The following is a 24429-nucleotide window of genomic DNA, read 5'->3' on the forward strand; positions in this document are numbered from 1 at the left end:
CAATGATGGATGGGTCCTCGCTGCGGGCACGGCGGGCGAGATAAAGCCTCCCCCCTGACCGCGTCAATGAGCGAGCACGCTAACGCGAGGGACGGGATTGTCCCTCGGTGGCAAATGCCTGGGTACGGTCCAAGGGACCACTCAAACGAAGCGGAAGAAGGCCTCTAGAACAAATGGATTGGCCAAGATGCAAATCACAAAGGATGGGGTTGCCGTTTCGTTGAAAGACTGGTGAAAGATTTCCTTCATGGTGGGGAGGGCACGCCAGGCAGCGATGTCTTGGCAGTACGTGTTCACGTGACACTTAAAGATGGTCATATAAAATCTCGCGTGCATCGTCTCATATACAATTGAAGGACATTCTCAAGTCGATTAGATTATCATAGAATGGTCAGGAAAGTGCTATTCACCCGTCGTATAGCAGGTTTCTCGACTCTTTTTCAGAAGCCTGATCGTTTGTGTAATGCATTCTCTATGCATTCCATTGTAGCGCTATGTTTTAAGGAAAATGCTTGCTCGCAAACATTGGTTTGAAAAGAACATGAATTATATCTCAGATGCTCAGAAAATATGGGTATCGCCCGTAACGCCCCTACCAGAGCGCCTAGAATGACTATGCTGAGAGATCAAGACTAGATCCTCGGACCATGCTCCCCCATGAAGTCGTCGCTCAACAGCTTGGACTCCTCCGAAGGGGTATAGACGAAGCCGCCTCCCCGTTTCTCTTTCAACTTCGACTCCATGATCAAACCTATTGCGCCCTCCTCATCCGTGTGCGCGCGCTTCTCTCTAAAGTCACGGTCGCTTTCGCCTGGCATCTTAAACGTGATGTGTCCAAAGTCAATCATCCGCACTTTGTACCTCTCTGTGATCGGATCCCATGCTACGACGGAGTTCCGGACGTTGACGTCGTCGTTGCAGATGTTGTGTGCGGACATGGCGTTGACGATGCGAATGGCGTCCTCGCATATGTACTGCCACGTCTCTCGCGGTGCTCCAGGGTCGCCTTCGTATAGGTCGCTCAGAGGAAATCCTTTGATGTACTGGAGCAAAATCCCCGGGCAGTCATAGAATTTGGATGTCTCTGTCCCGGAAGTACATCTGGACATGTTGTACTCGAGCAGCTCCACCGTAGCTATGCATCGCGGGACGTCGATTCCGTGCATGTCCCTAGTCCGCCTATAGACTTCGGACTCCTGCTTGTACAGCCGCCGGATGACGTTTTGGTAGTAAAGCTCATTTTGGGCAGCGTCCCATTCCTCACCGTCCTCGAAATCCTCATCGCCTGGCCATAGGGATTCGAAGCCCTCCATCCTCTTCAGAAGCTTAGATGCGGCATCTCTGTCGTTGAGCACATACTGTTGGTATTTGTGCTCAAGTTCAGGATCCCAATAAGGATCGCGGGATTGCCCTCGGAAGTCGCATGAGAAGTGGCGATCATATAGTTTGAGGATGAACTCGCCCTTCAAATCCAGTGCGGGATAGTGCAGCCGTACCAGCAAGACTGGCGACATGGTGAATGGCAGAAAGCATTTGAGGATTTCCGCTTTGACGGTGTGATCCTTCTGCTCTGGGACCAAGCCGCTGCGGATTCGGAGACTGATGAAGTTCCCTACAATGTAGGGCCACCTGTAATCTGTTAGTGATGTTCGAGAAATGTTCTAGGAATGCTACTTACTGGTCTTCGGTGTTCTCAAACACAGTTGCAGTCGAGTATTCGCGGATGAAGTCGGGGCAGCTGGCCACCCTTCGCAATGGGGGTGTGGTGGGGGGCATTGTTTTTGTGCGGTTGTGTGGAGTGTCGAGGGAAGATGAAGTGTTTATGACTAGATACGTGTTTGGTGTGGGGCGCCCCAGACATGTGCGATCCTATTGGCTCATTCACTTCACTGAATGCTAGCCTGCCAGGAACAGCACCGACTACCACCTGTGAATTGGAGGCCACGATGGATCTGCCTACAAAAGGTCTCTCTCAATCGGGGCTCCCTCGACATCATCAAACACCTTCTACACACACATCACCACAACCACCAATCACACTCTACCAACCACACCTTTACCTTTCCAATACCTACATCAACTCAACAGTTATAATGGTAAGTCGCCCGGTCAGGGACCCCCTGTCCCTGCAACTAATCAAGAAAACCGTCCTCAAACTGACCGCGAATTAGCCTGGCCGTCCTCAGCCCACCAAGCGTACCGTCTCCAACTACATTGGCGACATGAAGACACCCAAGTTCTACTGGAACAAGGGCAACTGGAACCAGTGCCACGGCGATAACAAGGGCACGACTGGTGGCAAATATACCACTGAAACCATGATCAGCTCGACCACCCCTGCCAAGTACCTCGTACGCGTGTGCCAAAAGAAGAAGCCAGTCGCCAAGTTCGACATGCCAGATCTCGAGCACGACGGGGTCCCTACCGACGAAGAGGTCCTAAAGGAGCTGCAATCGCGCCTTGGCTAGGCTTGGATGACACCGTCTGGGGTTCCTCAATGCTTATTGTACCTGTACAATGTCAGCAACTACGGCGGCTGATCTGGTTCAATTTCCTTCTCTTCCCGATTTGGGTTTCTTTTTCAGCACACAACAGTTCTATACATGGGCGTTGGGCCTGATTTGGAACGGAGTATCGGGCGAAATGGCGTAGGTGCGATGGATCTGAGTTGGCTTCTGCTTATGATACCCGTTGTCAAATAGACAGCACAACAGCAGCTAATTGTCATTGCTTTCTACATACATACTTCCTAATTGTGAATTAGCTGTGATGATTTAGCAATCGACTGACGTCTGCAGCTTACCAAATATAGGTGACACTGTCTGAGGTGCTCCAACGCCTTGTAAAAGATCTAGATACAATGCCTCGTTATAGAAATCCGTACAGCTGCTTGCCACTGTCTATGGGCCTTCAACGCGCTAAAAGAAGCGGATATGCTTCCAATCTGTGTACACCCTGTTGACGCCGTCTGGAGTAGCCTCACGAGTTTACCAGTTGTCCAAAATGCCGAAGTTCTCTCTTATTCGGAATGTGGAAAATACTATGAAGCTCTTCATGCAGCGGCAAACGAGTGTACGGATTTCTATGATGAGGCATTGTACAGTGCCTTGCCATAGATATCCGTATACTTCCGTGCCACTGTCTGTGGGGCTTCAACATACTAATAGAAACCGGGGGCAGCGGATACACTTCCAATCTGCGGTCACCCTGTTGGCGCTGTCTGAGGTAGCCTCGCAAGTTTACTAGTTGTCCAAAATACCCAACTTCTCTTTTATTCGGAATGTAGAAAATACTCCGAAGCTCCTCATGCAGCGGTAAACGAGTGTACGAGTTTCAATGATGAGGCATTGTAGCATGTACTTTGTAGTAAAGCGCAAACCTTACTGATCCATGAATTGGCGGTGACCCAACGACTTCATAAGCTTGAATGATCACGACGTTGAACTAAGAATCTGATTCTCCGCAGCTCCCATGAGAAGCTTGATACTGCCATGCTAAAGAGAATAGATATACCTTTTCAAACGCCATCGCTGAATAGTCTTCAATCCAATAACCCTAATAGAGAAACCCAAGAAGTGAATAATCCCCTAGACTCCAAAAACGTCTGCATGGCTCTGGTCATTCATGAGGAACGGCTCTCCACCCCTTGGTTAGCCTTCCTTCGCTGCAACCTCTCCTTCGCTGCCCGCTTTCGGTCTTCATCAACCGGACCACGTCTCGAGCTTGTAGAATTCGTCTTCACCTGCAGACTATCTGGTCTGATCTGTGGTCTGGTCTCTCCACCTGCTGAAATCTTTTCCCGCAGACTGGCCGGGTCGGCTGTCTTTTGACGGAGACTGTCTGACCTCGGTTCTCCACTCATCGACACCTTGCGAAGATTCAAGTGCCTTATTCTACCGGAGCGCTCGACCTTGGAAGTACTGTTCGAGCGAGCAGGGAGCGGTGCGCTGGAGATGGGCAATGCCATGCGGTCCATGTCCATGGGGCTGGAAGGCATCCAGCAGTCAGACGAAGAAGGGAGTGCGAGGCCTGAGGGAGACTTGGGTGGAAGGTTCTCCTTGTTGATAGTAGTCGGCAAGCGGACACTGAGCGGAGTGTTTGACTTTGGCTGAATACCAGAGGCGGATGGAGTTGGGTGATTGGACTCAGGGGCGGTCGAGCGGCGTGGACGTCGCGGTCTAGCTGAGGCCGATGGACTCTCGGCGCTGTCTTCCTTACGGCTCGCGGTAAGGACGGGCTTCGTCAGGATCGTTTTGCGGTATTCCCTGGCAACAGATTCGGTGGGATCCTCATGTACACGGATAGTGTTCTTGGTCTGGACCTCTGGCTTCACAGGATCCTTCTGCTGAGCGGCCGCAAGCTGCTGTTTGAGCATTGAAATCTCCATGCTGGCCCTAGCGTTCTCTGCCATAGCCTGCCGCAAGCGCTCCTGGTAGTCCTTCATTTGCTCCTCTAGAGTCTTCTCCTGTTGCCTGTGCCGTTCCTGCTCCTCTTCAAGCTTGAGTGTCAGTTCTGTGGCATCCCCGTCCTTCTTCCTTGCGAAACTTCTAGCTATTTGCTCCTTCTTGATAAGCCTCCTCATTTCATGTTCGCTCTGTTGCGAGTAGGACATGAACTGTTCCTTCCAGTACTTGCCAGACGCAGAACGGGGCTCCATGTAATCCAGCGTGAGATCCTGGTCATCCTTGGCTCTCGGTTTTGTCGTCGTCTTCGTCTGAATAGAGTCTCGCGCGTCGTACAGAGCAGCAGTAAGCTTGGTTCGAGGTTTCTTGTCAGACTGGGCTAGGAGCTCAGTCCCAGGCGTCCACGGACTTGGGAATTTGCCTGGGCAATCGTTGGGTATGCCGCTTTTTCCGGTCTTTGTACCTTTCTTTCCTGCATTTTCCGCGACCTGAGCACCAAACGACACTGTTTTGCGGCCTTTGGCCGCAGTTCCGGGCGTCATCAGGATGCCATTCTTGACTGGAGACAGGACTGGCGCGGCTTCGCGGCTTCCATTCGCTTCTACAGGAACCAAACGCGGTTTGGAATCCTTGAGCTGGTTTGTCCTAGATTCTCCATTCTTATTCGAGGCCGCAGCTTTCTGTTCAGTTTGGTCGGGATGAGGTGTTCCGAAGAGTGCTTGTTTGAAGGCTTTGACGGCGAAGACGGGCGCGGGAGTATCGGGGGGGTCGATGTACGTGGTATCTACGTGAGCTATGGAGTTTTAGTTGTTGAGAACATGTTTGAGCTTGTCATCGACTTACCAGACTGGAGGTCTTCCACCACATTGGTGATTCGAGGACCTGTAATCCACGAAAACATGGCGATTTTGAGTCAGACAAGAGTCAAAAGCCAATTGGAATGTCTAGAGGTTGCTATAGACCTAGCATTGGTGTTTGAGTGACCGTAGTGGTGGGGTGGGCTCCGCAGTCGTGGTGTTTGGGTGTTGTTTACACTCGGGAATTGCGGGGTCTTGGTGGTCTTAAGCTTTTGAGGCGTTGATGCGTTTGTTTTGCTGTCGCGTCCGCTTTCTATGGGAAACAACGGTGAATGGACTCTTGCTTAAAGCGTAGGTGAGATGGCGAGGAAGGCGCGAGGCTCTTGGGCGCAATTGAACTGGTGTTGGAATCTGCACCTCCAAACTTCACGCGCCTTGGGATCTCGAAACGCTTGGGCCACCCTGAGTCATTCCGCTCAGCTGGCAATGCCGCATTTGAGTCCGATGGACTGAACGTGAGTCTTTCATATACAACACCACCACCTACAAATTTCACCTCATAACGCACTATGTACACAGTGCTGTAAAGGCTAGCAGCTCCGGCTGCTGCGTGTCTTCTGCTCTCCTCTCCATTGAGCTGGCCATCCAAAATACCTTACACTGCCCAATATGGCACCTCCGAAATCGCCTTGGAACAAGATAGCAACAAATGCCTCCTCTCAGAATGCCTTCCCAGCCATGGGGATGGGAAAGTCTCCTACCAAGGAAAACAAACCTGCTACTCCGGCCTCTGCACCTGTGTCGGAGACTTACGCCAAAGCTCAAGACGACGAGATAGAAGTATTGCAAGCAATCTTCCCCGATGAGTACGAAGAGGTTGAGTTCAAAGGCGCTTGGAGCGTATGTATATTCTATATCATCTAGAGTGTTTCAATAAATTTTCAGACATCTCGATCTAGCAGCCCTTCCACCTTATACCTTACACTATCCATAGCGCCAAGCTTTGATATTTTCACAGCTTTCTGAACGCGAACTGAAGCATCTCAAACAGCGTCAACCAAATTTCGATAGACTAAAGCCCTAGCATTGACGATGAGACTAGAAAACCACAGACCGCACTTTTCGCCTCCGGTTGAAGCCATTCTCGGAAAGTGATATTGTCGCAGTCCTTTCAGTGAGGTTACTGGCCACGTACCCGAAGACGGTTCCAATCCTCGTACTTGAGAATGCAACTCAACTACGTCCAAAGACTCGCCAGAAGATTGAGGCGCTAATCAAGACGAAACCAAAAGAACTTCTGGGTGAGGTAATGATTCACGAAATCGCTACGGCAATTCAAGACATACTTGAAGACGACGTAACGTAAGTATAATCCAGCCCTCACACTAGTCCTTTTCACAAATTATGTGTACACTCGTTTTCTACGGCCTGAAGTGGCACGGCTATCAAAACGAGCAACTTCGTTTTGTATCATCCAGCACATATGCGAGCCTATCTAAAACTGGGTTCCCTTATTTCTGCTGTCTGAGGTAGTTCTTGAAGTTTAGCCATGGTTAAAAACGCACACTTCATCATGTGTTCAAAGTCTTGGAGCTTATTGAAGCAAGCCAGGCAGCGGCAGACGGGAGTACGGCACTCATAAAACGCAATCATTTATTCATCAACGCCCTTTCCTATTTTATGAACATGTATTAATCATATCCAAATACAGAGCCCGGGAACACGATGAGACGCTGCCGAGTCTTGAAGAAGAGCGAGCCGTTCACGAAGCGGCCGCGAATCTGCTAGCCAAGGAACAAGAAGAAGAAAAAATTAAGAAAAAGGTAGAAGAGAAAGCCGAAGAGGACCGAGTGATGCAACAAATGGTAGAAGAAGAGCTGCGGCGAAAGGAACTCATGGTAAAACGAAGGAGCCGGCCCACAATAGGTCAGACGCCTAGCTCCTCAGCAGCCGGAGTGTCTCTTCCTGCCCATGTAACCTTCGATCGTCTGGTATCATTGCAAGATGACGGCAATCGCATTGACTTTGATACCGTAACGGGCCTCACAAAGCTTCACCAGGGACCGGTGACGGAAGTGCTCCTAGTGCAACCTACAGGCTTTCGAGATACCCTGCTTGCCCTTAAGAAGACTAAAGTGTACAGCTCTGAACCGAGCAGCGAGACCCGCCTCAAGAGAGCTATTCTTGAATTCGAAAACGATCTCGAAGAACTCAAGAAGCTGAGGCAGTCAAATATCGTACACATTCTCGACTTCAAGATACAAAGGCTGGATAACCAACCAAGTGGAGCGGCATGGGACATCAACATCCTCACAGCGTTTGCCAATCGAGGGTCGCTTCGTGAGAAGTTAGAAGAAGATGGGTCATTAGCAACTGATAGAGTTCGTTCTTGGTCAATTGAGCTACTAGAGGCGCTCGATTTCTTTCACCGTAACGGTGTAGTCCATAAGCGCATTCATCCAGGAAACATTCTTCTTTGTCGACCGCCCAGTGGGGGCGCAACATTCACGAAACTTGCAGACGCCGGGTACCAAGAGAGCCTCTATAATCTCAAAGATCTTACGCGAGCCACTGCTCCGTTCTCGACGCCAAGGTCTGCATTTTGGGTGCCGTCAGAGCTTTCGCAAGAGGTTTCAACCCGACGTACAAGAAAGACCGATGTTTGGGACCTTGGCGTGGTATTTCTCCAGATGCTTTTTGGGCTTGGAACTCCGCAGAAGCACGCTTCACCTACGGCGCTCATCACGGACCTTCAGCTGTCGGATGCATTGGGTGACATAGTTCGAAAGTTCTTCAGACCAGATCCCAAAAAGCGTCCGTCTGCTTTCGACTTAATACCATGCGAGTTCTTACGAAACGATATCCCGGTATATTTTCGGCCTATTTCACCTGTCCATTCGAGAACACCTTCAACTTCCTTTGCGATTCATGGCCGGCGAGCACGTCGAGAGTCGTCAACGGGGGTTCTAAATCCATTTTCGAGATACGCAAGTGAGTGGGCGGAAGCTGGCCGTTTAGGGAAGGGCGGCTACGGTGAGGTTGTAAAGGCACGCAACAAGCTCGATGGGCGCTTTTACGCCATCAAGAAGATCAAGCAGAACTCAGCCGCCGCGCTCACGGAAGTCTTGTCCGAAGTAATGCTTCTGTCTCGTCTTAATCACCCTTGTGTAGTACGTTATTTCACGGCATGGCCAGAGGAGGAGGCAACCACCGTATCGGAAACTGACGGGGAATCCTCAAATACCTTCACTAGGGATGATTCGTCGGAAACGTCCCAAAGCGGGGATTTTGTCGAATTCGGAAGAAGCACTGGAGGACTCGACTTTATAAGTTCCAAGACTGGTTTTGACGACGAGTCGGATTATGAGGACGACGAGGACGACGACGGGGTCGTATTCGGCACAAGTGGTGATGAAAGTGGTAAGCTTGCTATCCCCCCAAAACCCGATTCGAATTGCTGTACACAGTATCTCGCAGTAGTCTGAAGCCCTCCAACACGCTCGAAAGGATCTTAGCTGACGATTCCGTACAGAAGAAGAGGACGGTGATGGCACCAGCGGTTTCAAGTCCCTCCCAAAAGCAACGCGCATCACTTCCAATTCCCGCCCAGTCAAGACGACCCTATACATACAGATGGAGTACTGCGAAAAGCAGACGCTTCGTGATCTTATACGGAAAGGGCTGTACGAAGAGCCTGAGGAATACTGGAGACTTTTGCGTCAAGTCCTTGAAGGCCTTGCACACATCCACGGCCACGGAATCATCCATCGTGACCTTAAGCCAGACAACGTCTTCATAGATGTGGCAAAGATTCCTAAAATTGGCGATTTCGGCCTGGCTACTAGTGGCCAGTACCATCGCGTGGACAAAGGCGCATCATCTAGCAACAACATCGACGGCGATATGACTCACAGTGTCGGAACGGCTTTATACGTGGCACCGGAACTACGATCAGGTGCCGGTGGTAGTTACAACGACAAAGTCGACATGTACTCATTAGGTATCATCTTTTTCGAGATGTGCCACCCCTTGAAGACCGCAATGGAACGCGACCATGTCATCAGAGCCTTACGAGAGAAGCAGCACACTTTACCTGATGACTTTCAGGGAGCAGAAAAAGCACTCGAAGGCAGTATCATCACGTCTTTAATCAGCCACCGACCTAGTGAACGCCCTAGTTGCGTGGAATTACTCCGAAGCGGCAAGGTTCCTCTCCAAATTGAAGATGAAGCCATTAAAGAGGCCTTGAAAGCCCTATCCGACCGAAACTCCCCTCATTACCAGAAGATGATGGCCGCGCTCTTCTCACAGAAACCGGACAACCAAGTCAAGGATTTCGCATGGGACATGGGTACTGCTACCGGAGTGCACAGCCTGAAGGCTAGTGATGTAGGGCTGCAAAATCTTATCGAAGATCGCCTGTCTATGATCTTTCGAAGTCACGGCGCCGTCAAGACGCAGCGCCAGTTGTTGTTGCCTTGGGCTGATCACTACTCGAACAGCAGCGTCGTCAAGCTTTTCGATACGTCCGGCACACTAGTCCAGCTGCCATATGACCTGACATTGCCGTATGCGAGAAGTCTCGGCCGAGGAGCGCCGACCCTAGAAAAGACATATACCATAGGAACGGTCTTTCGTAACAACTATGCTATTGGTGCCCCACGCAGCAATGGCGAAGCCGATTTCGATATCGTTTCTTACGACACCCTCGATCTCGCTTTGAAAGAGGCAGAGGTTATAAAGGTGATAGACGAGGTCACACAAGACTTCCCTTCGCTGAAGTCCGCTCAGATGTGTTTCCACCTGAATCATTCAGATCTGTTGGAGCTCATCTTAGACTTTTGTCGCATCAACGTCCCGTTACGCCCATCCGTTAAGGAAGTCCTCAGCAAGTTGAACATCCAGCCATTCACCTGGCAGAAGATCCGGAACGAACTACGCGCCCCCGAGATTGGCGTCTCATCGACATCATTGGACGACCTTGCCAAGTTCGATTGGAGAGACTCGCCGGAGAAGGCCTTTGCTAAGCTACGAAGAACCTTCGAAGGCACGAAGCACTTAGAACAGACACATGCTGTGTTTGCTCACTTGAAGACTGTCATCGCCTACATGAAAAACTGGGATGTGAAGCGCAAAGCATACATATGCCCGCTTAGTAGTGTGAACGAGAAGTTCTATTCCGGCGGCATCCTATTCCAGTGCCTGTACGATAGTAAGCGTCGCGAAGTCCTCGCGGCTGGAGGACGATACGATCGGCTCATCGAAGAGTACTGCCCCAAGGGCCAGTCGCAGCTTACCGGAACTCACGCTGTAGGTATGAACTTGGGCTGGGATCGACTTATCAGTTCAATGGCCAGATACCTGAAGAACCCACCGAAGAGCCATTTCCTGAAGAAGGGCGCGGCATCAAAGGATGGCGGCGACGAAGAACCAGAGCATTCCTGGATACCTCGCCGCTGTGATATACTAGTTGCTAGCTTTGATTCCACTATCCTTCGATCCACCGGTGTCAAACTTGTCTCAAGTCTCATATGGCAAGGTTTCAATGCTGAGCTCGCTCGAGACGCTCGCTCACCCGAAGAGCTCCTCTCTCACTACAAAGACGACAACATCAGCTGGGTGGTGATCATCAAGCACGACGCTTCCGCAAGCGGCAAGCCCGACATCAAAGTCAAGAGCATCGACAAGAAGGAAGACACGGATATCCGCAGTACCGAGCTTCTTTCTTACTTGAAGGCCGAAATCCGCGACCGGGACCAGCGCGAAGGCGCCAGTCTTCAACAACGCCATGCACTCTCTCGAACCATCAGTGGGAAAGACGACAGCTCATCTTCCTCGCCGAAAGCAGATGTAGATGTCCTAGTCGCAGAGCGCAAATCCAAGAAGACCAACAAATGGGGCATAATCGAGGCCGCCCGGTCTCGCTCCAGTGATTTACTTGACACGTTCAAGTCGGCGCCTATTGCTGCTATCGAGACGAAGGACGAGATTATGGACCTGGTGAGGGATACGAGGCTGAGCGATCCGGATAGCTGGAGGCGTGCGATCCAGAGCTTGCCGTTGGTGGAGCGGAAGTATCTGCAGGACCTGCACGATTTGCTCCTTAAGTATGCTAGTAAGTGGCGGGAGGAGAAGGATAGTCTCAGGACTGGCGAAGGCGGGAAGGCGTTCGTCTACAATTTCAGGACGCAGGGGTGCTTACTTTACGATTTGGAGGCATGAAAGCCGTACATAGACTTGGTTGTCAATGCCTGAGGTGGGCGGCTCGGCGAGGTAACAGGTTGGTTAAAACCATCAATTTCCATCGCTATCAGATTTCGCAAATCGTATCGAGCCACCACAGATGCTGTCGAAATACAATACGCAGCTGGGGCCCAGGCTTTCCTTGTAATCACGATTTCTTCCGCAACTTCTCATAACGATCGAAGTATTATTTCAGCACGTATGTACATCGCTATTGAATCACGTGGCAGAGTCGCGTCAAAGCCTTTGAAATGGGGTACTGAGGCGGGCATTCCCCGGTTCAGAAAAATTCTGAAAATATGGTACCACTCTAAATCCCGGGTAGGTTAGTCATGATCAGCTTCTGCCTTCTAGCTAGTTGGACTCTGAATATTGGAACCGCCAAGGAGAGACCAGAGCGTGAACCAGATCCAGAACGAATCATCAGAGCGTTGACTAGATAAATAGGTCCACTCATCCCACAAGCAAGGGAAAACCTTACAAAAACCTGGAGCACTGGAGACAACTCATAATAACTCATACCTCACACCCGATCAAGATGGAGAAGCAGGTCCAGCTCGCCACAGTATGCAACGACACTCCAACAGTATCCGTTACTCAACCTTCCCCGAGAACTCCGAGATCTAGTCTACTCCTTTGCTCTCCCTCAATCCGCTTTGCGCATCAGAGACTTATGGATATCACCATGGTTTCGAACGCGTCCTCTAAATCAGAGTCTTCTCCCCGACAACCGGAACGACTATGCCCTAAGCATATTTAGAACCAGTAAGCAAGTTTACGAGGAATCATCGAAGATCTTCTTCGAGCAAGCAGTATTTACCTTCGCCGCGCAAGTTTCGGGACCTAAACTGCCGATGCGGTTTCTCAACAGCCCCCAGTCGGTCTTCAAGCCACGTATAAGGCTAATACGATCTCTGGACCTGATTGTATTTTGCGAATCCTCGAGGAGTACTCTACTGTCAAGCCCCATACTTGAATGGAATCGACTCCTCGACTTGCTGAGATCGCTACCCAATTTGCGTTACTTGAGCCTCGACGTCCGCGACCACGCCAACAATATCCCCGTCCACGGACAACCCAGCATCGAGAAAGATCTGTTGAACATTGACGTCGGTAGCATACCTGTCTGCCAGTTGGACGAGGTAAAGTTACGATTCGAAGCCTTGGAAGCGGTTAGAGAATGCTGGCCTCGCTACTATCACCCTATCACTACCGACAACTTCTACTCCGCCATCGCGGCTTGGATGAACGCTCTCGCAGACGCATTACTCAAGAGCAGCTCGAGAATGCGGCCAGAGTGCACCATCAGTCACGCGGTTCTCAGTTTTAACGCCTATGATCGCGCGTTACAAGCCTGGAATAGTAGGATCCACCATACGTATGTGGCAGCTTGTCATGTCAAAGCTAACGGACGATCCATGCTCACCCGGTCTGACATGTTCAATGCAAGAACTGAGTCTTGGCTCGCCATGTCTATGTGGGTGGGCAAGTATCAGCATATCGATTTCCTAGATGAGCTGGCCGAGCCGACGGAGGATTTCGCGGACTTTGCATATCGGAGAGCGATCAAGACTACCCCAGCACTCGACCTCAGAGACAAGGGCCCTCCGCCCGTGTATGGCTTCCCTAAAGGCAAGTACGTCGACGGCAATGGCCGCGTTGAGCAAGAGGAGGACGCTGCGGCTCAGCCTTGGTGGGAATATATGACACCTAAAAATGAAGAGTATAAGTAGCGGTTGTTAAAGCCCGCTCTGCGCCAGGATCGCTATCATGAGCCGAAGCCGAAGCCAAAGCCGAAGCCAAAGCGTTGGCATGAGACAAGAAAAGGGCGCACGACGAAATGTTGGGCTCCATCAGCGACGAATACCTCCGGCCGGACGACTCAAGTTTTGAGGTAGCTCAATCTGCTATATACTCACTCATCGTTACATCACCTCCTCAATTGCTAAGGCCTCACGAAGGAATTCACACGGTATATTCAGCATGTCAGGTACCGACTTTTTCTAAAAACGCAATCTACACTTCTGTCATATATGCATCGCCTTCAGACGTTTTCGCTACAAGATCGCCAAACAGCGGGCTCTTGGTCCAAACTCTGTCCATACGCCGTGCGACACTGTGAGGTACTCCCTCATGCTTATACCAACCACTTTTTTTGGATCAAAGATGTCAATGCTATCAATGTAATCAATGCTCCCAATACTCCCAATGCTCCCAATACTCCCAATGTTCCCAATGTTCCCAATTCTGCCGAAAGCATGACCCCTATGTGTGCCTCAAGTGACCACACTTTTGCTCCAACACGTACTAAGTAGACCAAAATCGTGACCCCCACGCGTAGCCAACTCTGTACCACGCTTTCAGTAGAAGATATCCTAGCTAAACCAAAACCCTGCCCCTTCGCGTGTTCACAAAAGCATGCTCTTACCTAGGACGCAGTGGGCACAAGAAGCCACGAAATCAACCATTTCGTTGAAAAGCCTTGTAGAATCCTCTCAAGTCAGCACATCAATAGATTTACTCACAACCATTCTCTATTTTCAGAAGCCCAAAAGTTCGTATATCATGTACTGTACAATTCCCGTCCTTGCCCACCTTATAATTAATCTTGAGTAGAAAAGTCGCCATCATGATCACATTGAATCTCTTTCCCAATATGCATCCCCAAGGAAATCTCCCCTCCCCCTATTCCTTCCGTACGGAAAAGCCCTCATTCACCTCCTAAGCTTCCGGATCCTTCGCCACAACCGGCGTGTCTAGGTTCAGCCCCTCCGCCCTCGGCAGCCTACTCTCCCCCTCCTGATACGGCAACTCCGCCTTCTCCCTCGCCAAATCATTGATCCACGCGCTCTTCGGCTCAATCTTCTCCCCCTTCGCCAGCGTATCCGCCAAATACAGCCACGCAAGCGCATTGCCCACCGTGCTGACCTCATCGCTGACATGCATCGCCGCGTACTCGCTCATATCATCATACGCGGGGACGTCCGTGAACAGATGATAGAGATGCTTCGCGACGGCATCGCTATCGCCGGGCGCGACGAGGTACCCGCTCTTCTCGTGCTCCACTTGGAGCGGGATGCCGCCGGCGCGGGTCGCGATGACGGGGATGCCCTTGTGCAGCGCCTCGGAGACCTTGACCTCGAAGCCTTCGCGCGTGGAGAGCTGTAGCGCGACCTTGGCGTTGGACATGAGGGCGTTGAGGGTTTGGTCCGTGGGGCCGAGGCGCATGACGACGACGTCGTGGCGGATGTCCGGGTACTTGTTCTCGAGGAGGTCGAGGGTTTGGTCGAAGATCAGGGTGGCGTCGGGGTCGTCGATGGCGCCGTGGCCGGCGATGACGAGCTGGGGGATGTCCTTCTTGTCCATTTCGGCCATGTATTCACGGCGAAGTTTGGCGTACGACTCGAGGACGTCGGGGATGCCTTTGGCTGGATCGAAGCGGGCGACCTGGACGATGTAGTCGCGAGCGGGGAACTCGAGCCGGTCCATTCGTTGGCGGAAGCACTCGGAGTTGAATTCGTGGAGGTAATATGAGGTGTCCCAATCGCTCATCTCTTTGTTCAGGCCATCGAGCCAGTCTGTGGTGGCAGGCATGTAGCCGACCTTGTCGAAGTTGACGACACTGGGAACGAACTCTCGGACCGGGTGGCTGACGAAGACATCGGCGTCTTTGACGTTGTTCCATACCCAATTCCAGACTTCCGCCGTGGGAGTGCCGGGCTGGTCTGCCAGATCGGCACGGACTTGAATATGCGATCGGAAAATGACAGGTCGAGTTGGGTCGAGTTTCTTCGCGATCTGGACCAAGCTTGGCAATTGAGGGTCATCCACAATGATTACGTCTGCACCTCCTTCGGATCGAGGAGCCAGCGCACCCCCCTCTGAGATCCAGAATCTCTCCGCATTTTGCAAGCACCAGTCATCGAGTACTTTCTTTTGATACCCGGTTAACCGCAGGTTAGGATCTGCAACGCCTTGAAGGATGTTGTGATTGTTCTTGGTGATTCGGAAGACCTCGGGCTTCGGCTTTGGCACGTACCTTGTCGGCTGTTAGCAATATGCATGTAAAGAGGTCCTGCTGAAACGTACCAAGCTGCGTCGACGCCCACGAGACGGAGAAGTCTAATGAGAGCGTGCCTCATCAAGGCGACTCCACCACCTTGAGGCGTGCTGTTGAAAAACGCAATCCTCACGTTGTTGTCCTTCAAAGACTTGACGTATTTCATGGTCGCTTTCCAAGTTGCGTCGCCAACTGTTTCGGGGTACTGATCGAGACAGGTGATCTGCGCATGTCCTCCGGAATCCACCTCGACTTCGTTGCGGTAGCCTACCTGCACGCGAGGCTGTTGGCTCGGTCCAAAGAACCTATCAGATGTGAGTAGCCGCATATAGACAGTTGGGTAGGATTCCGTACATAAGGCACTTTCTAGCCATTGAGTCTGCCTCTTCGTCCACTGCTATACCGCGTCGGCCCGCTTTGGGGAAAGGTTCCTCAAGTCCAGTCTCGAATATAAGTGGAACGATATCCAGTTCCCACCAGAGGCGTGCTGGCAGGTTCGGACTCATTTGAACGACCTTCTTGGTCAATCCAGCTCCCACAAACTTGTATAGATGGTCCTGCTGGTATTGCCGAATCTTTTCGACAAAGTAATCGGCAAGAACTCCTGCGCGTTCCTCGGGAAGGAGAGGCGTCCGCAATCCGGATGGTGTAAGTACGCCGGAGGGAGAGTCTGTGCCTGAACGTCCGGGTGTTTCCGCTCCACTGTCAGTACCGCTGACGGCTCCTTTTCCACCCAGTGTTACAACCGCAAAATCGATGCTGTATGTGCCATCATGGGATGCGAATCCAGCGTCGACGGTTCCGCCTACTCCGTCGATTGCTGCGATGCCTATGAAAAGGGTCTATACACGAGTTTATTAGAAATTGAGTCGCTTAGGGGGGGGGTTTCGGGAAGGGCCGGTACCTGCAGGGCGACGCCATACTCGGTGTCGTCTTTGGCTGTCTCTAGCTGTTTGGTTGAAGTTTTGGCTTGGAAAGCGTGTTTGGTCTTGCGGCGGCGGAGTCCTTTGGCTTGAGGTCTGAGAGGCAACGCGTCACCGGGGCTCAGGAGAGCACCATGCGACGACATGATTGAGATGGGAGGAAGGAGTTATCAGTTGTTTGGTGCAAGTTCAACGATTGACAAGATCAGTGAGAAGTAATCAGAGTGAAGTCTATAGAATGTTAGGATGAGTTGGTGGGAGAGTGTCTTATAAGCGTGGGCTGCGCGACGTGGAGTAGTCGAGGCGGATTCTCGTATGATAATCACTCACGAGGAGGCTGAGACGGCGCGTGATCTGGCGTGGGAGGGCGGGCAATGATAAATGGAGCGTCGCAGACACGGTGACTACTAATGAGTTGAGAGTGCGGTAGCATTGGTGTAAGGAATGCGGCGGTGCGCGGGGGAATGGCTTGAGGTCCGCGAGTGGCTATCGCACAAAGACTCACGTGTTGGAAGATGGCAGGGCTTGCCGGGTGGGCTGCCAAATCGAAGCGGTGAACACATGTGGCATTGGACGTGGATGGGCCTGGTCCGGCGCAATGAGATACAATATCATGAGACTTTTCGTGACGTCGTTACACATCGCGGGCGATCAGGGATGTGCAGAACGTGGCAATCTTCGCGGGCACACGGGCACACGGGCACACGGGCACACGGGTAGCCTCGAGCTGAGACAATCCAGAGAGAGCGAACGAGAGGGCCTGCATGATGGAGGGTGACAAGCGACAGGATAATTCACTGGGAATGCATAGGATGAGTGAATGGGATGTCTCGAGGAAATCTGGGGATCTCAGTAGGGCGCTTTGGGCTAGCTCGTGGCTGATTTTACGCATGGGGTCGTTGCGACCTGGCGAGGCACGCGGGCATGGAAAAGGTGGCACACTGATCCTAGAACAAGCTGTCTCGTGTGTACACCGGTCTGCCACTGCTTGGGTTGCTTCACTGTATTTTCAGGGATTCAAAGAAGATAGACGCTCTTCGCCTTGGGCTATGGGGAAATTTGTTGGAGCACTCCATGCAGTGGCAGACAGGTGTACACCCGGGCAGACAGCAGAGTACTTGACGAGTGTGCCACTTTTTTCGTGCCGGGTGTGCTGGCTTGGCAGGTGCAGTGGAACGCCAAACGAATCTCTCCCGCAAGCCAGCGTGGCGAGCATCGTCGCAGCACGGCATTGCAACCTCTCAGCGCGAGGACCGGCGCTTCTGTGTACTTCTAGAAGGCATGTCGACATACCATTGCCGACATGCACGGAAGACCCTTCACGAAATGAAACGCAATGCGTAGTTACTCGATATGATTTAATACGCAGTGCGTGGAAAGGTGGCCGGAACGTTTTGAGACACTGTCGTGCGTCTAGTATCCTTCCGTCTAGCATCCTGTCCAGGCACAGCCGAGCAAGAACATATGCGGCACAGCGGCACAGCGGCACAGGCAGTCCCAAGGCTCGCGATATCGGATCTGCATCCGATCCGACCGGTGACGACAAGGAACGGGCCGCCGCCACGAGGGATGCGCAGAGAGTTGTGTCGACGTGTGCTGGTTTATGTTCTTTCATAGTGCCAGCCACGTTGCGCTCATCATGACTCGACGTGTTTGACGTTGTCAGCTGGAACTAAGGGCTGTGGAGCGACGACGCGAACGGCGCCAGGTCCACCCATGGATGAAGCTGGCACGGGCTGCCTCTGAATAAGGCTGGCCGGGCGATTGGGAGCTGTTCCATGGGCCGATGCAGCGTGGCGGAGGGCAAGACAGACGCCCCTTCTCTGCCATGGGCGATGCACCGGCAGACAGATTCCCACTCTCGCCGTGGGCATCGTGGCCGACGGATGTGCACCCGCGGCCGACTCGTCGCCATGGTGTTGAGTTTCCCCGGCGCACCGAACCGGCGTAGCCGCAGCGCAAGGCCCACTTCTTTCGCCGTCCGTGCGTGACAGGCTGCGGTTGCGCCAGGTCCTCACAACTCTCTTCCTCTGCTGCTCCTGTCGTCCCGACCTCCGCTGCACCACCTTCACCACGCATCCCTAAACCATCACCACCCCACCGCTTCCATCACCACCCCCATCGTCGCGCCTCTCCACGCCTCAGTCACGGCCGAGCTGCCTGCGACCCCCCTTCAGCCCTGCGCGACCACCACCGCGCCGCACCGACCCTCCAGCCTGCTCTGCGCGAGCCCGCCGTGTCGCATTCTGCGCTGCGTCTTGCTTGACAATCCGGGCGCCCACCCCGTCGTGCCTAAACGCTCTCGGGACGCTACACCGCCGGTCGACCGCTACGCGAAACTCAACACCACCTCATCGCAAAACTCAACACCCGCAGCCATGTACAACGCCCATGGCCGCATGGCCCCACAAGCGCCGAACCCGCGCCTCATTGACCTCCTCGACCAAATTCGCCAGGAGTTCGACCAGGAGGCGCGCAAGAGCACGGAATACGAGGTTCAGAGTGAGTTTGTCTCGCGTACTTGCCGCATGTCGCTACCCAGCCCGGAGGCTGTCTACTGTGCCTTTCCGCCCGCTCTTTGAACATCGGCGGCCATAGCCTATCTTTGCCGAATCTGTCCTGAGCTTGTATTCGGAAGCGTGGTGATTTTGGCACTTGTTCGCACATTTCTCTCTGTCTTTACATTCGACTTCTTGACATGAGCACCCAAGCCATTGCTGACAGAGTGATCGCGTCAATAGTTACAGGCCAGATCAATGAGGTCGAGTTGGTGCGAAGCAGGCTCTTGCAGCTTGAGCGCGATCATCAACAGATGAAGGCCAAGTAAGTAACACAATTCATCATGATTCGCTGCGCGATTCAAGCGAGACCAGACTTCTACATCTGGTCTGTTGCTGGAACACATGCCTTCTTGAGCTAGAAAAAGATAGCTGGAACCAAGTCTGACATCTTGTTGCAGATACGAGGATGATCTTGCACGTCTACAGCGAGAATTGGACAACCGCGGAGGCCCCAGCCAATCGTCACATCATCATGGCCCCTCTCAGCCACCCCCTCCCTCGATTGGCCATGGACCGAGCAATCTGTTCGGCGGCATCATGGCTGGCAGCGCTGCTCAAGGTGGCCCTGGCCTTGCTCCTCCTCCTCAGGAGCAGCCACAGCCACAAGGCCTTCCTCCCCATATGCCTCAAGGCCCACCCGGCCTCAACCCTGCACCAGGGCCGCCTTCTCACGCGCCCTTCGGAGGATACCAGCCTGCGCCTGCCGTCAATGGTAAGTGCCCAAGTTCTTATTAAACAAAGGAATTGGGGTGCAGCGATGGATCATCCACATGGTCGATGTGTTTTCGCTCAGAAATGAACATCTTGCTGATCATGACTTGCAGGTTATGGGCAGGTGCCACCACCAACAGCCTCCCCGGGAGGAAAGCCTCGCCCTCGCGGACCCCCAGGACCTGCCACACCGCAGCAGAACTCAGCAGCGCCATATCCTGGATCGCCCCAAGTACCTCGCCCGACGCCACCCCCCAATCAAAACCCTTCTCATTTCTCACAGCAAGCTGCGCAAAGCCTTCTCCAGAGCAACACGCTCGCGGACCTTGAGGTGGACCAGCTTCCACAAGAGTTTAAAAAAGAGGGCCAGGACTGGTTCGCAGTATTCAACCCCAAAATCCAGAGGAGACTCGATGTCGATCTGCTTCACAACCTTGTTCATGCGAGTGTCGTGTGCTGTGTGAGATTCAGCCACGACGGTAGATATGTTGCCACTGGTTGCAACCGCTCTGCTCAGATTTACGAGGTGGAGACCGGCCAAGCCGTGGCCCATCTGCAAGACGGCAATCTCCCAGACGATGGAGACTTGTATATTCGAAGCGTCTGCTTCTCCCCCGACGGGCTGTATTTGGCGACCGGAGCTGAGGACAAGATCATTAGGGTAAGCTCTCCTGCTCTCGCAGGTTGTGTACTTTGATCCCGAATGATTGCTAACACGCCCTTAGGTTTGGGAGATTGCCACCCGCACAATCAGGCACCAGTTCATAGGCCACGAGCAAGACATCTACTCCTTGGACTTCTCCCGCAACGGGGAGTTCATCGCATCTGGCAGCGGCGACAGGACTGTCCGACTCTGGAACATCAGATCTAACCAACAGTCCCTCCAGCTTTCGATCGAAGACGGCGTTACGACCGTGGCCATTTCCCCAGACAATCGCTTCGTTGCTGCGGGCTCGCTCGACAAGAGCGTCCGTGTATGGGACGCCAATACCGGACGTCTCGTCGAGAGATTGGAAGGCGAACAAGGCCACAAGGACAGTGTCTACTCTGTTGCTTTCGCTCCTACAGGAGATAGGCTTGTCAGTGGAAGTTTGGACAAGACGATTAAAATGTGGGAGTTGACGACACAACCTCATATGATGCCCGGATCTGGACCTCGCGGCGGCAAGTGTCTCAGGACGTTCGAAGGACACAAGGTGAGCAGCAAGCGGCGTCTTAACCCCCCAAATGGGCCTAAACGGGCACCGAAGTGCGACAAATTACAAGACTGACGATGGACTGCTCTCTAGGACTTCGTACTGAGCGTTGCTCTCACACCGCACGGCGAGTGGGTGCTTAGCGGCTCCAAGGACCGCGGCGTGCAATTCTGGGACCCCAACACCGGCGTTGCGCAGCTGATGTTGCAGGGCCACAAGAACTCTGGTGAGTTTCATCAAGACGACTCCAATGCTCGACACCCCCGCGCGCCCGATAATACATCTCGGGCAACGCGACTGTTTGATACAGAGCTGACTTTGAGTCTGTAGTCATTTCGGTTGCTCCTAGCCCGACGGGCGGAGTATTTGCTACGGGCAGCGGCGACATGCGCGCCCGCATCTGGAGGTGAGTGAAAATATTTTCTGTTGTTGTCGAAAGTCGCGCATTTCTGCATAACCCACCCTTGATATTCCCTCCCCCAGACGCCATCCACGTGGGCAGGGCTCCCTCACCGTCTCGCCGTAAGTTCCGAGCGACGCGAATCCCACCTCTCCCACCGCCTCGCTGTCGAGCATCCATTCTGTTGATGCATGCTCGACGGGCTTGGCCCTGGAGAGTGTCTCAGCCCCCACCCGAGTCCTCGCAGCACGCCATCGGCGCAACCCCCACGCACGGCTGGTCGGAGGTGTGGGTGGCGTGTGCTCAGAGCTGCGTTGTGGCGCGGGAGGCCCCCGGCGTGTGGCATGCAAGATGGAATCTCGCGTCAAGCTTTTGCTTCCCCTCACTGCGCTATCCATGCACGCCGTCGCCAGCCCACCCTGTCGGATCATGCGTCACAACCCCAACCCACCACCCTCGTCTTCCCTCGTCGCGTCCCACACCTCCACCATCACCGCCCTCGTCATGCTTTCTTCCACCTCACCATTCCCCGCCCGCCGGCGCCTACCTGCTTCCCGCCCAATGGGAGCTCAACCCGCTGACTCTGCTGCACAGGTATGGCGCGTACAACGGCCCCTCATAGGCTCTCGTCGACAAACGCAAATGGTTTCCACCGATGTGTGCGGCAGATATGTCACCGCATGGCGGAGACTGGCTGGCTTGCAGGAGCGGGTTTCGCTGCTGGTTTCGCTAGTTCAGATCCGGTGGGATCATGGCTAGTAAGATTGCGCTAGTGCTGGGGTTTTTTTGGGGCACCCGATATCGTTTTGTGACGGATTGGGCATTTCCTTGCGGAACCTTGGTTCACGTGAGTGTAATGAGGATGGATTTATGGAAAGCATCTTTTTTTCGGAGGGGTGAGTCCAGGGTGTTTTCTGCATCGAACCGATGAAAGTGAGAGAGGGGTGTGGTGGGTTGCAGGCTGGCGGGTCGTGATTGGCGATGAGATTCGCGCGCCCCGGGTTTGGGGTCTGGATCTCTCGAAAACCTGGACGATCGGATTGGTAGGAGCGCCGAGCTGCTGGTTGTTTTTTTTTTTTTTTTCGTGGTTCTCGAATCAGAGACCTTCTGCAGGGCAATTTTTTCGGTATGTTCGGCAAACGATATGTGTTCTGGATGGATCGAATGAGGGCTGATTGGTGGGGTGGGGTGGAATGGATGGATGGCGTATGGGTGTGATGAAGGGCATTTTCGATAGTTATAGGTATTCCCAATGAAAACTTGTGTTTGGTATGTGCGTGCTTGTTGCGAGCAGTGAGGATTTTGGAAAGATCTGCGGATGACTGGTGAGCAATTCTTCGTCGCTGTCTTTCTGCCGCCGCGTGTTGAGGAGGAGGTTTGATTGGACGAAGGGATCCTTTTAGTTTTTTCGGAGCAGTTCCGAATGGCTAGAGTTCTTTGTTCGTGCTTGTCTTCGCAGAACGGTAGACCTTTTTCAAGAGCTTTGGGGGAGAAGAAATCGCTCATTGCGTAGACACCCGCTCAGTCTGTGTTTTTTTGCAGGACTTCAAAAGGTTTTTCGTCCATCTTTTTCTTCCCAAAGTAAGGAGACACAGGGTGAAAGGGGGCATCACGCCTTTGGTAGAGTTTAGACCTAATTGCAAAAGAGACGCTCTCCGTCTATATTTTTTTGCGAAAGCGTTTATGCTTTAGTTTAAAAGGGGGGTTAGGTATAGAGACGTTCTCGGTTTTTGTTCTTGCCAAAGCACGGAGAGCGTAAAATAGGCGGAGCTGAAGGTGCTTCGCGCTTTTAGCAGTAATAAAATACAATAGTAACTGCGCTCTTGGTCTATGGTTTTGCGGAAGCGCCTACACTTTCACTACAAGTAGTTCTACTAGTGTGGATAGTTTTGCAGGTTCTTCTTCTAGACGTCAAGTCACTAGGGGCGGACGGGAGAGTAAGAGGGGAAAGGATGGTCTATGTTTCCGTGGAAGAGTATACATTTTTGCAAGATCTTCTCCCGCCTGTAGGAGGGGAAAAACTTGTCCGTTCTTCCTGTAGGTGCTAAGGGCGGTAGATCAGAGTCGAGGGGAGCAGTACTTAGACACCTTCGGAAGAAACCGTTCCTCTGATAATAAGCCTCTTTTCTGTACTCTCTTTGAAAGCCTTTTCGCATATATTCCTTGATGGGTATGACCTCCTATTTCAGTAGGAGTCTGGAATGCGTCTCTAGTACTCCTGAACAACGGTCTAGGTGAGACGAGTATCGCTTGCGGTGGTTCGACGGGCAGCGAGGAGGGTGGGTAGGACGTTCGTCACGTCGTCGTCACTATCGTCACTACCACTCCCCCACCCCGCCAAACTGATGGTAATGGTCGCTGGTATTCTTGTTGTGAATGATGCCGATCGATACTGAGGCGACGCGAATACACTAAAGAGTTCAGTGAATGAACAGAAGGCAGAGATGGTGCGGCAGAAGAATTGTTAGCATGCATGAATTGATGAACCACTCTATCACGCCGTATATATCAGCGAACCCACTTGTGAACATCTTTGAATATCGATACTGTTTAGACGCCTAGTAGACACGCAGAGGCGATCTTTTTATTCGACGACAAAGATGACCCCAGGGCGGTTCGGAAGTCTCTCGGAGGATGGAGACGGCAAGTTCTATAACACGCCGACTCAAAAACGTGGAAGCTCAATAGTTTTGGCTAGGGCTAGGGCGGTATGAGTTTGTGATATCTACGGGTTGAATTTCCTCGAGTGCTGCGCTTACGGCGGTGGTTCCTTGAGGCGATGTCGTAGAATAGCTAATCAATTCCGTGTATTCGTTAGTTGTTGCGAATGTAGAGATGGAGGATGCGAAACATTATTGAGTAACTGTCTCGACCGCAAGTGGTCGATGGATGAGGTATGAAAGCCACGAAGCCATTTGTAGTAGTGACACCGAGTAGATACCCGTGATATGGCGTGGGATTGTGGCTTGAAGACGTTCCGCTGATCTGGCTCTGCGGCTGGAAACGTCTCCCGACATCGTGGATTGGCGTTCTCGTGTATCTTGTAAGTCTCTGTGCAAATTGCGTCCCCGTATGTCGTTTTTGGATGTTGATAGGTTATGCCTTTGTGATTCGATATAAGGTTCTCGGAACGAT

At 52.6% G+C, this 24429-nt stretch overlaps 8 protein-coding genes across 8 annotated transcripts; 4 read left to right on the plus strand and 4 right to left on the minus strand.

Annotated features, from left to right (window-relative positions):
- Positions 1–362: 362 nt before the first annotated feature.
- BDZ99DRAFT_497205 (uncharacterized protein) lies at positions 363–1776 on the minus strand (the record flags this gene model as incomplete). The annotated part of the gene is made up of 2 exons (XM_033723500.1): positions 363–1629; positions 1679–1776. The coding sequence occupies 2 exons, from the start codon at positions 1774–1776 to the stop codon at positions 633–635; spliced, it is 1095 nt and encodes a 364-aa protein (XP_033578406.1). The 3' UTR covers positions 363–632.
- A 423-nt stretch (positions 1777–2199) lies between these two features.
- Positions 2200–2719, plus strand: BDZ99DRAFT_461511 (uncharacterized protein). Its single transcript, XM_033719634.1, has one exon. It carries the CDS (start codon positions 2223–2225, stop codon positions 2466–2468), a length of 246 nt encoding a protein of 81 aa, XP_033578407.1. The 5' UTR covers positions 2200–2222; the 3' UTR covers positions 2469–2719.
- Positions 2720–3434: 715 nt separating this feature from the next.
- BDZ99DRAFT_275361 (uncharacterized protein) lies at positions 3435–5432 on the minus strand. Its single transcript, XM_033713941.1, has 2 exons — positions 5247–5432; positions 3435–5196 (listed from the first exon to the last, which is right to left on the minus strand). Exons 1-2 carry the CDS (start codon positions 5302–5304, stop codon positions 3623–3625), a joined length of 1632 nt encoding a protein of 543 aa, XP_033578408.1. The 5' UTR covers positions 5305–5432; the 3' UTR covers positions 3435–3622.
- A 314-nt stretch (positions 5433–5746) lies between these two features.
- On the plus strand, positions 5747–11422 carry BDZ99DRAFT_440286 (kinase-like protein; the record flags this gene model as incomplete). Its single annotated transcript, XM_033717705.1, has 4 exons — positions 5747–6100; positions 6303–6562; positions 6912–8617; positions 8736–11422. The coding sequence occupies exons 1-4, from the start codon at positions 5870–5872 to the stop codon at positions 11420–11422; spliced, it is 4884 nt and encodes a 1627-aa protein (XP_033578409.1). The 5' UTR covers positions 5747–5869.
- A 559-nt stretch (positions 11423–11981) lies between these two features.
- BDZ99DRAFT_569497 (uncharacterized protein) lies at positions 11982–13653 on the plus strand (the record flags this gene model as incomplete). Its single annotated transcript, XM_033727888.1, has 2 exons — positions 11982–12008; positions 12157–13653. The coding sequence occupies 2 exons, from the start codon at positions 11982–11984 to the stop codon at positions 13174–13176; spliced, it is 1047 nt and encodes a 348-aa protein (XP_033578410.1). The 3' UTR covers positions 13177–13653.
- Positions 13654–14164: 511 nt separating this feature from the next.
- Positions 14165–16572, minus strand: BDZ99DRAFT_475007 (trehalose synthase (Ccg-9); the record flags this gene model as incomplete). Its single annotated transcript, XM_033721945.1, has 4 exons — positions 14165–15482; positions 15533–15808; positions 15858–16345; positions 16408–16572. 4 exons carry the CDS (start codon positions 16570–16572, stop codon positions 14165–14167), a joined length of 2247 nt encoding a protein of 748 aa, XP_033578411.1.
- A 1170-nt stretch (positions 16573–17742) lies between these two features.
- On the minus strand, positions 17743–18504 carry BDZ99DRAFT_559461 (uncharacterized protein; the record flags this gene model as incomplete). Its single annotated transcript, XM_033727258.1, has 1 exon — positions 17743–18504. A coding segment is annotated over one exon (441 nt), but the record flags the coding sequence as incomplete, so codon positions are not given.
- On the plus strand, positions 18498–22377 carry BDZ99DRAFT_569499 (WD40 repeat-like protein). The gene is made up of 9 exons (XM_033727889.1): positions 18498–18928; positions 19168–19249; positions 19386–19699; positions 19812–19930; positions 19982–20359; positions 20424–20894; positions 20988–21120; positions 21225–21300; positions 21889–22377. Exons 1-9 carry the CDS (start codon positions 18805–18807, stop codon positions 21914–21916), a joined length of 1725 nt encoding a protein of 574 aa, XP_033578413.1. The 5' UTR covers positions 18498–18804; the 3' UTR covers positions 21917–22377.
- The last annotated feature ends 2052 nt before the right edge of the window (positions 22378–24429 follow it).

This window comes from Mytilinidion resinicola (assembly GCF_010093595.1).
Source record: "Mytilinidion resinicola strain CBS 304.34 unplaced genomic scaffold BDZ99scaffold_7, whole genome shotgun sequence".
NCBI lineage: Eukaryota > Fungi > Ascomycota > Dothideomycetes > Mytilinidiales > Mytilinidiaceae > Mytilinidion > Mytilinidion resinicola.